This window comes from Cibotium barometz, chromosome 25, assembly GCF_041138505.1.
Source record: "Cibotium barometz isolate CiBa-2024 chromosome 25, ASM4113850v1, whole genome shotgun sequence".
Taxonomy (NCBI): Eukaryota; Viridiplantae; Streptophyta; class Polypodiopsida; order Cyatheales; family Cibotiaceae; genus Cibotium; species Cibotium barometz.
Window position 1 is genome coordinate 24,617,904 of NC_141070.1, and position 16,631 is coordinate 24,634,534.

Consider the following 16,631-nt stretch of genomic DNA (forward strand, 5'->3'; position numbering starts at 1 on the left):
ATATTCTCAATATGCATCTTTCTATGCATAGAAATTAATTCTAATGAAAATGACACTTTTATTATAAAAATATTTCTAATATGTATTTTTCTATGCATAAAATAAAAATAACACTTTTAGAATACGCAAGCAATGGGGATTACTCTTTTTGAATAATAAAAGATAAAACTTATTTCACAAAATTTAAGAAAATTTTACCATAACCTCCTTTGTATGGCTGACCATTTTTCAATTTTTTTCATTCTCGAGTTACTTAGAAATTATCCCAAATGGTTTAAAGCATTCTAAACTAATCAAATTCCACTTTTTAAAGAGAAACAATATAAAAAGTTTAATTCATACAATTTGATTACACATCTAGAATAAAGAAAGGCTGAATTCAAGAATAAAGAGAGGGGGAAAGCCTTTCCAACAAGGCATAGCATCATTTTTCATTTTAAAGAAAACAAAAATTAGAAAACCATTAAATGGAATAAAGAAAAAGTAGGATTTCTAGCTTACATGAATTTTTGTGAGCTTTCCTTTGGCTTGATGGTTTGAAGGATCTACTCTTGTTTGCAACAAGAGTGGCCACCAATTCTTTTGAAGAGAAAATGGTCAAAAACTAATGAATTATCAATAAATTCACTGTTTTTGGCTCTGGGAAGGAGGAGTAGAGTAACAGTGCATAAAACACTATTAACCATTTACAAAGGGGGAGGCTTCATTTATAGGAAAAAGTGAGCCTCTAACCAAGCAAAGTGATTCTAGAATTTTCCAGATCAGTTTGGTCAATTTTTGACCATTTTTAGGTCAATTTAGCTTACTTTTTGGATCTAGTTGAAGCAAGAGAGAGGAGAGATAAAAATATCTCATTATTTGTGAGTTTAAAACTCAACCACACATGTGAAATAGGCGCCTCCTTCATGAGGGGAATTCTCCCATACTGAGGTGTCAAAAATGCATCATTTCTTCTAAATATCTCTTCTTTTTTAACTAATAACCTTGTCCTTAGTCAACTCTTCATCTTATGTGAGTATTTACTCATTTTTAGGGGGATTTTCTTTTATTCTTCAATTTATCTCCTCCTTACATTTGGATTAATCTAATTGGTCCATAAGAACCTTAATTCAAAAATTTCAGAAAATCTGGACCCTTAGGCTAAGGTCCTTTTTACCTGATTTAAATTTATTCCAATTGCACATTGGAAATTTCTTTTTGAATATCTGTTTCAGGGAAAACCATTTTAGACACTAGGAGGATTTTTATATCCAAAAATATCTCAATTTTGAATTACCTCCCTCTAGACATTTTCTCTCTCTAGGCCAAAACAGGATCTTTCTTTTATTTCAGAGAGGGGAAGCAGGTACAAGGCTAGATTGGTAGCTAAAGGATATGTGTAGACACATGGGATTGATTATGAGGAGACATTTGTCCCAGTTGCAAAGTTGGCAACTATGAGAGTTGTGATTACGGTGGCTGTAGCTAAAGATTGGTTTTTACATCAGATGAATGTAAAAAATTCATTCTTGCATGGTGACTTGCAAGAAGAGGTGTATATGGATCAGCCACCAGGTTTTGAGAATATAGGTCACCCAGAGTATGTATGTAAGCTTTGTAAGGACTTGTATGGACTGAAGCAAGCTCCACGAGCATAGCATGACAAAATTGCTGAGTATCTTGTCACTATTGGTTTTTATATGGCAGATGTAGATCACTCTTTGTATGTGCGTAAGAGTGATAAGGGTATTGTGGATCATCACCATATATGTAGATGATCTTATTGTGGGGGGTGACAACTTGGAAGAGATTGAGCATGTGAAAAGTCTTCTCAAAAGGAAGTTTGAGATGAAGGATTTGGGAGATCTCTATTTTTTTGGAAATTGAGGTCATTCGCACACCTAAGGGTATTTGGCTGTCACAAAGACAGTATGCATTGGATATGTTGTCCAAGTATGGGATGGATGATTATAAGCCAATCTCGGTGCCATTAGATCCAAATGGCAAGCTTAGTGCGGATGCAGGTTGTGTGTTGGAGGATCCCGCTATGTACAGGAAGATTGTGGGGAGTTTGATCTATGTCACGACAGATTTGAGCTACATTGTTAGCTTAGAGAGCTAGTTTATGTAGGTTCCATGCCAACCACATCTCGACAGTGTGCGACGCGCACACTTCGGTACTTGAGGACCACTGTTTATATGGGTAGACAGATGTAGATTGGGTAGGTAGCATCTCAGACAAGAGATTTACTAGTGGATTTATGTTTTTCATTTTGGAGTGCTGCTATGACATAGAGAAGTAAGAAGCAGTCCACAGTTGCCTCGTCGAGTACAGAGGCAGAGTATAGAGGAGCTGTGGTGGTGGCAGCATGTGAGGTAGCTTGGTTACGCAAGCTACTTGATGATTTGGGGTTGCATGTGGAGAAAAAGGTTGTCATATATTATGATAATCCTAGCAGTATATAGTTGGCCAGGAACCCAATTTTTCATGCGTGGAAAAAATACATTGAGGTTCATTATCACTTCATTAGAGAGAGAGTCTTGGTAGGCGACATCGACTTGGCCCACGTGTCAGCACATAGGATCAGGTTGCTGACATCTTCACGAAGGCCTTGGGACCTGAAAAGCTCTGTAAATTTTGAGATATGCTTGGAGCTCATTAGCTTGAGTTGAGGTTGATGGGGGAGTGTTGAGATGTCAAGCTCAACATGAGCTAACACTCATGAGGTGCCTGCATGACCGTTCGACATTTATATCACTGGCAGGTTTGGTAGCTGGCACCGACATATCTTCGCCAGAGATTCTACAGCTGGAATACACCAACTAGTCCACATCTACCCACTCCTCTTAGCGTGTTCACATTATGGACCGCTTGTATATACTCTATTATGTGTGTTACTCACTTTATCTTTGTTGTAGACCTCTTTCGTTGTGTGAAGTAGTAGAAGAATTTTCAGCCTCTCACCTTGTGTGTTCTCTTCTAGGATTTGTGTGAGTGTGTTAAAAAGATGTAGGGGAGAAGAGAGCTTGAGCTCTTGCAAGCACACACACACACTCACAGAGCCCTAAGAGAGAACACACAAGGTGAGAGGCTGAAAATCTTCTTCTTCTTCACTCAACACTTAACACACCATATACAAAGATAAGAGTACTCACATATGAAAAGGTCCTCAACCAAATACATACTAGGGTTCTCTATAGTGTGAACCCAACTAAATGAGCTGGCGCTATAACTATGCCAGTCTCTAGAATGGCTGTCACACAGCCTGTCATCCCACTGGCCGCATATCACCCATGATCTCACCAACCATGCCAGTGGTATAAGTGCGGGGCCTATCCCCCAGGCGGGTCATTAGTGTCCACCGCCTCACTAGATGAGCTCGATATCTCAACGCTCCCCCTCGAGCTCAACTCCATCTCATGTACACCAAGCAAAGCCTTGAATCTGCGGAGCTTCTCTGTACCCAATGCTTTGGTGAAGATGTCAGCTACCTGATCCTGTGTGCTGACATAAACAAGGTCAAGGTCTCCTGCCAAGACCTTCTCTCTAACAAAATGGTAGTGGACCTCTATATGCTTCGTGTGAGCATGAAAAACTGGGTTCCTGGCCAACTGTATACTGCTAATGTGGTCACAGAAAATGACAACTTGTCAATCCACTGATAGACCCAAATCTGCAACAACAAGTAGCTTTCTCAATTAAGCTACCTCACATGCTACCATAGGAACACCTCTATACTCGGCCTCTGTGTACTGGATAGAGCAACCGTAGGCTGCTTCTTGCTGCTCCAAGTCACAGCAGCACTCCCCAAAGAAAACATGAAGCCACTAGTAGATCTTCTATCTGAGATACTACCAGCCCAATCAACATCTCTGTATCCATGTACACATATCTCTGTCCCAATTTCATAAAATAGTCCACAATGCAAAGTAGACCTCACATACCTCAATATGCGTCTCAATGCATCCAAATGCGGCTTCCAAGGAACCTGCATAAACTGACTCACCAACCCAACAACATAGCTCAAATCTGGCCTGGTGATTGTCATGTAGATCAAGCTCCCTACTATGCGCCTATACATAGTAGGATCCTCCAGAATCTCTCCTGAATCTGCACTCAACTTGCCATTCTGATCCAATGGCAGTGAGATAGGCTTACAGCCTGTCATACCATACTTGGACAACATGTCCAAGCCATACTGTCTCTGCAGTAATCCAATACCATGTGGTGACCTAATCACCTCAATGCCCAAGAAATATCTGAGCTCCCCCAGATCCTTCATCTCAAACTTCTGTCTAAGCAAGACCTTTACCTCAATGCCCAAGAAATATCTGAGCTCCCCCAGATCCTTCATCTCAAACTTGTGTCTAAGCAAGACCTTCACATCAAAGATCTCTGCATCATGGTCCCCCGTAATGATCAAGTCATCTACATAGATGACAACAAGCACAACCCCTCTATCACTGTGTCTCACATACAGCGAGAAATTCGCCTTGGCTACATGAAAGCCAATAGTGACAAGATATTCAGAAATCTTGTCAGACCATGCTCTTGGTGCTTGTTTTAAGCTATACAAGGCTTTCTTCAACCTACAAACATGCTCGGGGTGACACATCCTCATAACCAGGTGGCTGCAACATATACAACTCTTCTTACAAATCCCCATGCAATAATGCATTCTTTACATCCATCTGATGTAAAGACCATTGATTTGACATAGCCATTACTATCACAACTCTCACTGTTTCCATCTTGGCAACTGGGCTGAAAGTATCCTCATAATCAATGCCATATGTCTGTGCATATCCTTTGGCTACCAATCTAGCCTTGTACCTGTTTATGCTTCCATCACTGTTATGTTTTACTTTGTACACCCACTTGCATCCAATGGCGTTCTTGCCTTCAGGCAATTGCACTAAATCCCAAGTCTCATTTCCATATAGTGCATCCATCTTCTCATCCATAGCTTTCTCCCAACACACATTTCCAACAGCCTCATCAATGCATGTGGGCTCTACAACCTGCACAACCTTTGCCATGTATGCATAGTGATGTGCCACATAACCATCATAGGTAAACCTTTACACAGGATTCTTCACTCTCCCAGATCTTCGCAGCTTTGCATTCATGGCTTCTATATCCTTCTTTATACCAGGTGTTCTCATAGCTGGTATCCCAAGCTCCTCATCAAGGCTCATCTCTGAGCCACTAGACTCTCCATCAAGATGAGAATGTCCTCCAGAAATGTCAGGCATACTAAGGGGCTCAACCACTTTCTCTTTGCCTTTATGTGATGTACTAATCACATTTGTAGGACTGGTATTATGACACAGCCACTCCATAGTCTATCAATTGAACCACTATAGATGAGGACTCTCCTGGTCCACTCAAAGACTGTGATTGCTGACTTGCATTCTGTGCAACCACATTTCCACTCACATCAGCCCCAACAGCTTCTTTTTTAGCAGCATACCAGCTGCTCATCTCATAAAAAACAACATCCCTGCTTACCCTCAACTCACGTGTAGCAGCGTTATAACACCTGTATCCCTTTTGCTCAAGGGAATACCCAATAAACACACATTTTTCAGCTTTTGGATCCAGCTTAGTTCTCAGCTCATCTGGCACATGCACATATGCAATGCATCCAAAAACTTTTAGATGAGACAAATTAGGTTTTCTACCGGTAAACCTCTCCTCTGGAGTTACATCATGTATGGCTGCAGTTGGAGTCTTGTTCATGATGTAAACTGCTGTAGAAACAGCCTTAGCCCAATAGCTATGCGGCATATTCTTCTCTTCCATCAATGCTCGCGCAATCTCAGCAATGTGCCTGTTTTTTTGCTTAGCAACTCCATTTTGCTGCGGAGTGTATCTGCATGTAAACTGTCTCCGAATATCATTTTTCTTTAAAAATTCAGAGAACTCATTGGAGAAGTACTCTCCCCCTCCATTTGACCTTAGGCACTTTACATATTTCTCTGTTTGCTTTTCAACCATAACTCTGAAATTCTGAAAGTGAGTAAACACCTCTCCCTTCTCCTTCTCCTTCATGAAGTATACCCACACTTTCCTTGTGTAGTCATCAATAAATGTCACATAATACCTGCAGTCTCCCATAGACATGGTCTTCGTAGGACCCCATACATCTGAATGCACAACATCTAGTGCATTTCTACTCACATATCTGTTACGTGGAAATACATGCTTTGTTTGCTTTGCAAATTGGCATGCTTCACATATTTTTTGCATACCTTCAACTTTAAACTTTGGCAGCCCTGTCACAATTCCTTTAGTCTGCATAGGCTTCATTATCTGCACATTCACATGTCCAATTCTTTTATGCCAAATCTGTGTCTGCACAACAATTCCTGAACCATTTGTAAACATCGCAGCACTCACTTCAGGCATGTTTACATTCAATGTTTACATTCAATGTTTACATTCAATGTAAACATTCTACCCACTCTGTTGCCTTTTGTAACCAACCTGCACTTTTCTTTAAAGTCTTCAACATAACAACCATTAGGGTTAAACCGAACCTGCAAGCCTTGCTCAATCATCTGACCAACTAAAATCGGATTCTTTGTTATGTTCAGAACATGAAGTACATCTGCAAGGTACTTCACTTTGCCATCCTGTATAGACAATGGCACATCTCCAACATGGGAAATTGGATGAGCAGTGTCATCCCCTGTTTCCACAAAACCTCGTCTTTCAAGGTTTTTTATCTCCTTGAACCACTCCCCATGACTTGGTTTGAAGCACCTGAATCAACGTACCATACATCATCTTTATGTGCTGCTTCTACATTTTCAGACATGGCATTAACAACATGCTGCATAACAAACAACCTTTCATTATCCTCATTGTTTCTGCTCGAGGATGCATAGTTGTTTTGCTGCAATTTTCCATTTTGCATGTCAGCCTGCTTCTTATAACAATCTGCCTGCACATGTCCAGGCTTACCATAATAAAAGCATCCACGTTTATCATTATACTGCCTTTGCCAATTTCCACGGCCTCTTTGACTCTCCCTGCCTTTGAATTGGCCTCTTCCACCTGCGTGTTATTGTTGTTGTTGTTGTGAATTCTGGGACTGTTGTTGTTGCTGCTGCTGCCATAATTCTGATTACCTATTTGGCCACCTCCTTGACCGTGTCCACGGCCTCCTCTACCTCGTCCTCTTCCTGAACTTGTGTAGAAGGCCTGTTGCTTTGAACTGTTTTTGTTTTGTGAAGACTGTTGGTCTTCACCCAAGCTCTTTTCTTCTATAATCAACATAGATACCAAATCTATAAAATTGGAAATGTTTTCTCGAGTCTAAATAGACGTCTTGAACGCCTTGTATTGTGGCCCGAGACTACGTAGACAGACTTCCACCTTATCATCATCATCAGTACTGAAACACCAATAGATGCAAGGGATTCCACAATACCCTTTATCTTCAATGCATAGTCATTCACAGACATACTCTTTTTCTCCACAGTATGAAGTTCATTCTTTAACTGTATCTTTCGTGCCTTAGTATTCGTTTCATAGAGTTTTACCAAGGTGTCCCATGCCTTTTTGGGGGACTCGGCATCCTGAATGTGCCCAATCATGGTGTCCTGAGAGCCAATACATAACTTTTTTTGGCTCCTTGGTTCCAATCCTTAAACTCTTTCACATCTGCAGAGCAGTTGGATTGATCTCTGGTATCTCCGGTGCCTCTTCATGCTCACCTTCTATGTAGTACCAATAACCCTTTCCCCCATCAGGAAATTCGTCAACCCGAACCTCCAAGCATGGAAGTTGTTCTTATCAAGCTTCTCAGCAACAATCTGGTTTATGCCATCATTTGACATCTTGCCAGACACACAAATTTACCAGAAACAACACTCTGGTTTGTCCTGCACACAAACTGCTGTATTTTCTGTAGAGCGATATTGTACTACACTCAAACGTCACAACAACGAGTGACCTCAATGTGCATACATACACCCAATGGCAATTGTTGACCTCCTTGCAGCACACACAATGTCTGCACAACCAATATTTTTTCCTGCAGTTCTTAAAACAGAGTTCTGTGGAGAATTGATGACTTACTCGCAGTACTCGAAATTGCCTGCTTTCTGAAAAATAAAGGTCTTGACGCGCCCGAAACGCGTTTTCGTTCCCAAAAATTTTGTGCGATAAGACAGTATAGTTGCCCTATAGCTTTACTCCCGCAAAGAAAGCTCCTCAATCAGAGATCGTTTGCCGGTGCCTCCCGTAGAGCTCCTAACAAGGGTGTAGTCGCCAATACAAATAGGGAAGAGTAGTTGAAGCTCTTATCCTCGTACTGCTTCCTGTGCTTCTCTTGCTTGCAGCTCAGCCCTTAGCATGAACCAGCCTGTGATACCATGAAAAGATGCAGGGGAGAAGAGAGCTTGAGCTCTTGTAAGCACACACACACACTCACAGAACCCTAAGAGAGAACACACAAGGTGAGAGGCTGAAAATCTTCTTCTTCTTCACTCAACACTCAACACACCATATACAAAGATAAGAGTACTCACATATGAAAAGGTACTCAACCAAATACATACTAGGGTTCTCTATAGTGTGAACCCAACTAAATGAGCTGGCATTATAACTATGTCAGTCTCTAGAATGGCTGTCACACAACCTGTCATCCCACTGGCCGCGTATCACCCATGATCTCACCAACCATGCTAGTGGTGTAAGTGTGGGGCCTATCCCCCAGGCGGGTCATCAGTGTCCACCGCCTCACTAGATGAGCTCGATATCTCAACATGTGTGTGTGCTTGCAAGAGCTTAAGCTCTCTTCTTCCTTGCATCTTTTCAAGGAATTAGTGTAGAGAATTAATAAGAAAGTCTCTTGTAAGGTCAACTATGGATTGATAACACTCTCATGTGTTTCAAAAAGAGAAAATGACATAAGAAGAAATCTATGTAACGTGTTGAGGAAGAGATGCATAGTAACTTATAGAATCTACACTGTAAATGTAATAAGCACACCATGCAATTATTCATACATGCAATCGTGTATCAGACACGATATAATATAATAATACACATCAACTACCAATATGCAACCAATATCATATGTTAATAACACCAACTATGTACTTGTTCATACATTACACATAGAGAAAACTGTTTAAACTTTATGCATGGCAAGTAAATATACCTAGGTTAAGAGGGATACATGCAATGACTTGCCTTGATTGAACAATAGAGTTAGCCTTCAACTAACGTAAAGAGAGCACAAAGAAAGATAAAAACTTAGGTGTACTTAATATTGATATCATGATTCCTTGGAATAGCTGCCTTGACTAAACAACATAGTTGGCCTTTAACTAACACAAAAAGGCCAACAAGCAAGACTAAAACTTAGGTGTTCTTAGTATCGACATGGCTCTTGTGCAATGTTGGGCTTTGAGGAGCCATGGCATATCTATCTTGTAGCTCTCTAGTCCTTTGTAATGCAAGTGTTGTAACTATATCTCCTTACTTCTTAGCTTACTCGTTTCTTTGTTTGTCCATATCAAGAAATTGATGAAAAAAATGTAAACATAACTGAAATCTATATCATCCACCACCATGTTAATCAAGTTGGGTCTAGCATTTGAAGTTATTAAAGATATATATTGATGTCACACAAAGGCTTGTGTCCAATGTCAAGGCCCATATTGAGCCTCCCCTTTATTGTTCAAGCCTTGGCCCTCAATGGTTTTGTAAAGTGTGCTAGAGTTATGCCACCTTATTACCTTTTATATAAGTTTTAGGATTAGACATACTCTCGACATACTACATGAAGATCTTGATCAAATCTTGCCCTTTCTCATTTGAACTTGGATAGGCATGTGATATCCATGACAAAAAGCCAGTAACATTGAAAATTACATGTGTAACAATAATAATACCCCACACCCTTTATTTTAGTTCCGTCTCTATATATTATATAAAGAAAGAGTTTCACAGAGCTATTAAGTGACAAGAATTTGAAGGTTTGAGGAGAGATAGGCTTTTATTATTCTAGAAATTTAAAAAATATCAAACTGAAAAAAGTATTGGTCAAGTCACTAGTAATAATAAAACTAAAGTCACTAGGAATAATAAAACTAGTGATGAAGATAGAGAAGCAATGACTGTTTGTAGTAATGCTTATATGTTGAGGATCAAACAACAACAAAATATTTATTACAAATCCATGATGGCATAAGAGATACACACGAAAACAAGTGAGCCTATATGGCTAGCTTATTATATTCTTAACTAAAAGTTGCGTGGCTAATTAGTTTGATGAGGAAGAGTCAAGACTACTGCAGGTGGAGTCACAAGTAAGCCATAGAAGCTCGTGGAGGGAGGGAGGTTCAGGGCACGGTACCACCTTGCATTAATAGAACGGAAAGGATTTAGTAAGAGAAAGCTGAGATGAAACACCAGAAAATTGAAGTACCACCTACCTGCACAGTGGTAGCCGATGGGTCTAGAGGCGATGTCGCAGCGCATGGGGATGGAGAGGGCGACGAGGGGCTTGACGCCCATGAATTTGGCGATGGAAGAGGTGACGCAGGCGCAGAGGCAAGCCGGGATGTCGCACATTTGCTCAATGTTGGCGCAACAGCTCGGCTCAACCGCCACGCTTGAGTCTTTCGTGGCCGGTAGACAGCTCGCCATCTTGTACACCACCGACGACGTGCCCCCCGGACATGGATCCTTTTTACCATATGCAAGCATGGGCATGGCCACATAGAGAACAAGCCACACGAGCAACACGCTTGATGGAGCCATCATTTAGCTATCCCAAGCTTTGCTCTGCGTTGAGCACTCCCCACTCACTTCCTTGTGCCCTTCTCATTTTGTTAGTTCTCTCGGACCCCACTTGCCACTACCTTGGTTTTTTCGTGCCCCCTCAGTAGCCAACACCTAAAAAGTCTCCACTCTCATGGACCATTTCCTCTAATAAGCACTTTCACGTGCTACCTCCACATTAGCAATCACATCCAACTTTTTTTTTTGTTTGTTTAGTTTAATAGTTAGTGCTAGACCTTCAAAACACACTATTAGCATTATGACATAGTAAAGGAGCACAAACACTTTGGTGCTATGACACATGTTAATTATTGTTTAAAAGGTTGCTTTATTTTATTTCCACTCTAATTATCATTGTACTTGTATACCCATTGGTGTATTTTATTTCCACTCTAATTATCATTGTACTTGTATACCCATTGGTGTATTTTCTTGTATGCATAGTCACAAGAAAGATCTTGTATGCATTAGAAGCCATTCATATGCTAGCCTCTGGTGGCGTGGTGGCAACTAGAGGCCCAAGTCTCAAGACTATCTCCCATGGGGTCTTTAAGACCCCAAAGAGTTGGGATCAACGGCATAGGATGAACGTGAAAGCGGATGTCATCTGGGTGCTCCATGTGGATATCCGGAGGAAATTTTTGGCAAGCTTAGCACGCGAGCTTTTTAGAGCATCTAGTGAGCTTTTAAGGAAGGCCTCATGTTTTTCTTCCAAATATTTTACTAGGATACCTCATTTCAATAAACATTTAATACCATGGTACACCCTTGAAACACATATATTTTTGCATATTGAAAAAACTTGGCAATGGCAAGTGGACATATTTGCATAATCAAAAACATAATAACTAGGATTATGTCATTCCAAAATTTATTGAACTATTTAATACCATAGAATACTTGATGCTTCACTATTGAAAGAACTTAGCAATGACAAGTGGATAGATTTACATAATCAAAAACATAATAACAAGGCTTATGTTATCTAAAAAAATATTCAACAATGAGTGTTGTAATATTAGCTCTACATTGTCCAAAAAACTATATAATCATAAGTGCCAAAAATTTATCCAAGCATAAGCGTAAGTGTCATAAGAGGAGGTCTTCTCTTTTCCATGGTGGACGGGAGAGAGCTTACCTCCTCACATTATGATTCGGTATCTTTGGTTGGTGTTAAACATGTTTTCATTTTGATGAAGCCCCAAAACTCGCATGAATATGTAGTAGATGTGTTTGCATGCCACATAAGACTTTTTTTCCTTGTGCATGTTTTTGAAAATGTACACATGTATACCAAGGTTAAGAATATATATGCACTTCATAAGACTTCTTATTTGGTCCATCTCCTTCTTTCTCAAATATCTCATGCTCAATTGACTAAAAACCTTTTCAATCAGCACTGCTCGATCCATTTTGTCAATGCAGAATCTATTCTCCTTTTTGCTTCTCTTAAAATGCATGTTGGCCATTTCATGTGAACTTCACTTCTCCCAACTGAATCCATGCCCATTCTGTTGAATTCACTCATAGGATTCTTTGATGTAGCACTACCAATACCTTCCCCTGTGCCTTCACCTATGATGTTTGATGTTTCCATCTCGCGATGCGGTGACATTTTAGTAGCTACACCATATGTGCTGGCCAACCTAAAACTAGTACAAAAAAATCTATTCGCCTCTTCTTGAGTTAATTTTGTTCCCTCCTTAATGGGCCAAATAGAAGGCAAAATTGGTATGGGTGAGATATTGCTATCTGGGTGTCAAGAGTTTATTACACCATCGAGGAAAAACCACATGAATTGTGGCCTCTTGCCCCCTGGTCTTGGATGATTTCTCTCTGAAAAGAAACATGGACATGGCACACCTATAGAATAATTGTGGATGATTTTATTGCATTTTGTCCTCCTTGTTCCTTCAATGATCCATCCTAGGCATTTCACCCATTTTTTTGATGAATGGACTGCTCTATAATACACCTTCCATCCAGCATACAATAGAGTTGTGTTATTGGTGTGTGTTCAAATGTTGTATCTTGCTCTCTATAAAAGATTCTCCTTGTTCGGCCCCTTGGTTATCTATTTTTATTCTCATAATTATACTCAGGACGATGGGAATTATTAACCTCCTTATTAACCACATGAGATGGCCTTGTTTTGCGATGCACAGTTTCGCTATCACCTTCTAATACTTGAGTGTCTTGATACATTGGACTTCAACCAACTGCTCCTTCCACAAGGCGAGCCCCTTTAGTTGGACAAGGCCATCAATGTCTCTAGATTAGGTCTAGATCGTATATGCTTTCCCAACATGTATGCATGCTTCTTTACACTTTGCAATAGAGAGTTGGCCATGTCTAAAATGCATGCATCATACAATGCTATCTTTTTCTTATGACCCTCTCCGGCCATCCAACTCCCATGTTTGGACTCTGCAAGATTTGTCCTTAGCATGTTTGCTAGCTCAGCAGAAGAGACAACCTAAAATTTGGACATGCGTAAGCATTAAGACTTTCCTTAAAAGACATCCTTCATAGCTTGCTTGATATCCTCCCATGTTTGGGAGTGTTCAATGACTCCCTTCTTGTCATGGCCCCATTGCTTCCACCAGAGTTTAGCATCCCCGGTGAGGCAGAATCGTGCAAGCATGGACTGGTTTTCCGCTCTAGTATCGGCAGGTGAGAAATAATAATCCATTGCTTCGATCCAAACCTCAGCATCCTTCTCAATCTTTGAAGCTTCTCCCTTAAAGGAGGGAGGTTGCATTTGATTGAGTAGGAGCTTCTTCTCCTGAACATCTGTATATAGCGCATTGGGGAGTGGAGGTTGATCATCCTGGCCATCATCATAAGATTAAATTTTAGGATTACAAGATTTATACTTTACATTACGCTCATGCTTTTAAAAGTAAAACTTTGCAATCATTTTATTTCTCAAATATTTACAAGGACAAGTTTTCTTACAAAGATTTGAGACTAATATAATGAGTCTTATTCATCATAAAAGAAAATCCTAGGCTCAACTAGACATGAGACTAGAGCGGTCCACATAGGTGAAATATGGGGGTTCTGCCTTGGTAGACTCTGGATTGGGCTGTGTCCCAAAACAGCTACTCTGTGTGCAGGTAGGACCTGCATTACTTGGTCATCTACCCAGCGGTCCTATGGTATATGATTCCCATCTATGGTCATAGAGTTGTCGGGCCTAGGATACCCACAAATTATTGCCATCAGGGCATTCCGTCCTCCCACTTTCCACCAACTCATGCGTCAATTTGTTTTCTAATTAATCGTACCACACTGTTTGACATAAATAAACAAGTTAATTAATTAAGGCCTTATACATTGTTCATTTAAACAATCTTTATCAATGATACACAATGCTTACAAACAAAGGATTTCAAAAAAATAGATACAATGTTCAAAATTATTCATAGCCAAATCCAGGCTCTTTACTTTATTCTACCAATGATCTAGAATTTGGCCTTCCAACCTCTATACACTGGGCAATCCCTAAGGGACCATACACCTCATCATCGGTAGCTGGTGGGGGACTCAAGCCGGCATGTCACCCTTTCAGGCTCCATCGCTTGATCCTCCCACCATTTAGAGGGATGTCTACACGCTAGGGAGGGCTTATTCACTGCACTAGCCTAGGCCCGTAGAACTAGGTAGCATCACAATACTCGCCTCCATGGTGAAATCTCATTCTCCCAATGGTATGAGGGATACCTTGGGTTGAATTTGGGCCTCGCTAACATGACCGCTCGGCTACACAAACACGAAAACAGGGTTAGCATTGAGGCAGGGAGAAGATGTACCTGTACTTCTTAACTCAATCAAGATAACAATTTATAAACTAAACTATAGGGTATGATAGATATTATCACTTTTCTTGAGAAAACAACAATTTCACAAAAAATTTGGTATAAAGAAAAGTGGCATCTTCTTTGTTAATTTCTTAAAGTTAACATTAAAGATTAATAAAAAATCTCTTTTTAAACGATGACCAAGCTAATCTGGCCATTAATTCTTTGTGGGGCTCCCAAGGGGAGAGATGGGGTGGCATCTGGAGCAAGATCTCTAGACTCTTTGTTGTGAGCGTCTCTCAGACGATATTTTGGCGCTTTCGTGAAGGAGCCATTCTGTCCGCCTTCTTGTAGCCCATGTCATTGTGCGAATCCAACGCTTTAGTTGGATCACAAATTGGAGCTTGTTTGCTCAAGTTATGAGCAAAAAACTCCTAGGTGTAAACCACCTCTAAGAGCCTAAAAGTCCTTACTAAAGTCACCGCTAATAATGGGGGAAGTGTCCTTAAATTGGATTTGTAGGGGAGAAGGCTGCACCTAGAGGGAGAGAAAGGGGGAGTCCTCCCTTAAGTCTATTCACACGGGTGGGGGGGGAGAGAGAGAGAGAGAGAGAGAGAGCACCTAAGGACACTCCACCCTCAAGGGTGAAAGGAGGCAAAAATATTATGCAGAGGGCTTACTCGGAGATGGGCAAAAATGGCTTGCTGGAAGAGGGGTGCAGAGGGCTATCGAGTATAGGCCTGCATAGAGTGTCGGGTACGGATTGACGGGTACGGTCACTATGCAGAGTGTCGGGTGCAGGCAGAGTAGGGTGTTGGGTGTCTCGACAATGAGGTGCTAGGGGTTTATATAGGTGCAGGTACGATACGGGTATAGGTGCAGGGAAAGGAAGAGCAAAGTGTGGGTGCAAAGAACGGTGTACGGCAGTGAAAGTACACCGACCTGTGGCTTGTATAGGCATGGGGAAAGGAATGGTACCTGTGCGTGGGCAAAATCTATGGTATGCATGTACCTTCCGGGTAAATCTGGCTGTAATTATCACCCAATCATGTTCTCTATGCGTATGATCAAATTACACCCATGCAAGATGGAGGTCGCCATGACCACTTTGTCTCATTTAGTTCACCAAGTCCACACCTAAAGCTGGAGCCTTGCTCAACATTTTGAATACAAAGTACCTTTCACTTGGCAACCCTAGTATAGGGAACCTACTTCCTTGAAAGAAATTATACATTAAATTCTTAATAATAGCAAGATAGCATCATAGCCTACCCCAACAAGAAAAACCTTATTTCTTTCATCTCTAATAATAATTCTCAATCAACAACCCAAAATAAATCATTAGTACACAAAGAACTACTCCAACAATTTTTATCTTCTTAACATATAATTAACAAGGGTACCTTCGATTCTCCACTAGAGGAGCCATTTCTTCCAATAAACTAGTTAATTCAATGTCCCCAACTATAGCATCTTCAACCCTCTCTTCTTTTAGCACTGAAGACATTATTAATTCTTCGGCTATTGTCATCTGAACCTTCCTTGTTCCAACACTCCTATCTCCTTGAAGAGCCTACTGAACTAAAATTCTGGTTTTCTCAATGGGTAGCTTTAGATGACCCTGGTTGTACTACATGCTTATGTTTCCCACAATGAATCATTAATCTTATATAACACTCATTCAAGGGCATGACATAATAGATTGAACATTAGCATGTCATAATGCATATAGATAGCAGGTATCTTTGTAAAAGTGACAAATCACCTTACTATGTCCATTATTTGCAAACCATACCCACTGCTAACTTCCTAGCCAATGAACCCTTGATGTAGACTTCATTGTGAATGCCAGTATTTTGATAACTTAGGCAAGTAAGCCTCCTACACTATAACATTCCTAGGCATTGGATGACCCTCACAGTGCCATCAAATGATTGTCTACTTGTATTTGTTCTTGTCCATGGGTGGCCATCATATTTTTTCTCCATTGAATCCATGCTTGTATACCCTCCAAATGTTGGTGGGAACTCCAATAACACATCTCC

General features: G+C 40.6%; 1 protein-coding gene across 1 annotated transcript; it reads right to left on the minus strand.

Annotated features, from left to right (window-relative positions):
- Positions 1–10,139: 10,139 nt before the first annotated feature.
- On the minus strand, positions 10,140–10,815 carry LOC147624384 (uncharacterized). Its single transcript, XM_086819951.1, has 2 exons — positions 10,435–10,815; positions 10,140–10,358 (listed from the first exon to the last, which is right to left on the minus strand). The coding sequence occupies exons 1-2, from the start codon at positions 10,763–10,765 to the stop codon at positions 10,342–10,344; spliced, it is 348 nt and encodes a 115-aa protein (XP_086676077.1). The 5' UTR covers positions 10,766–10,815; the 3' UTR covers positions 10,140–10,341.
- Positions 10,816–16,631: the final 5,816 nt, after the last annotated feature.

Bases quoted from the DNA above. Each gene is read 5' to 3' on its own strand.
- LOC147624384 (XM_086819951.1), bottom strand. From the start codon at position 10,765: ATGATGGCTCCATCAAGCGTGTTGCTCGTGTGGCTTGTTCTCTATGTG.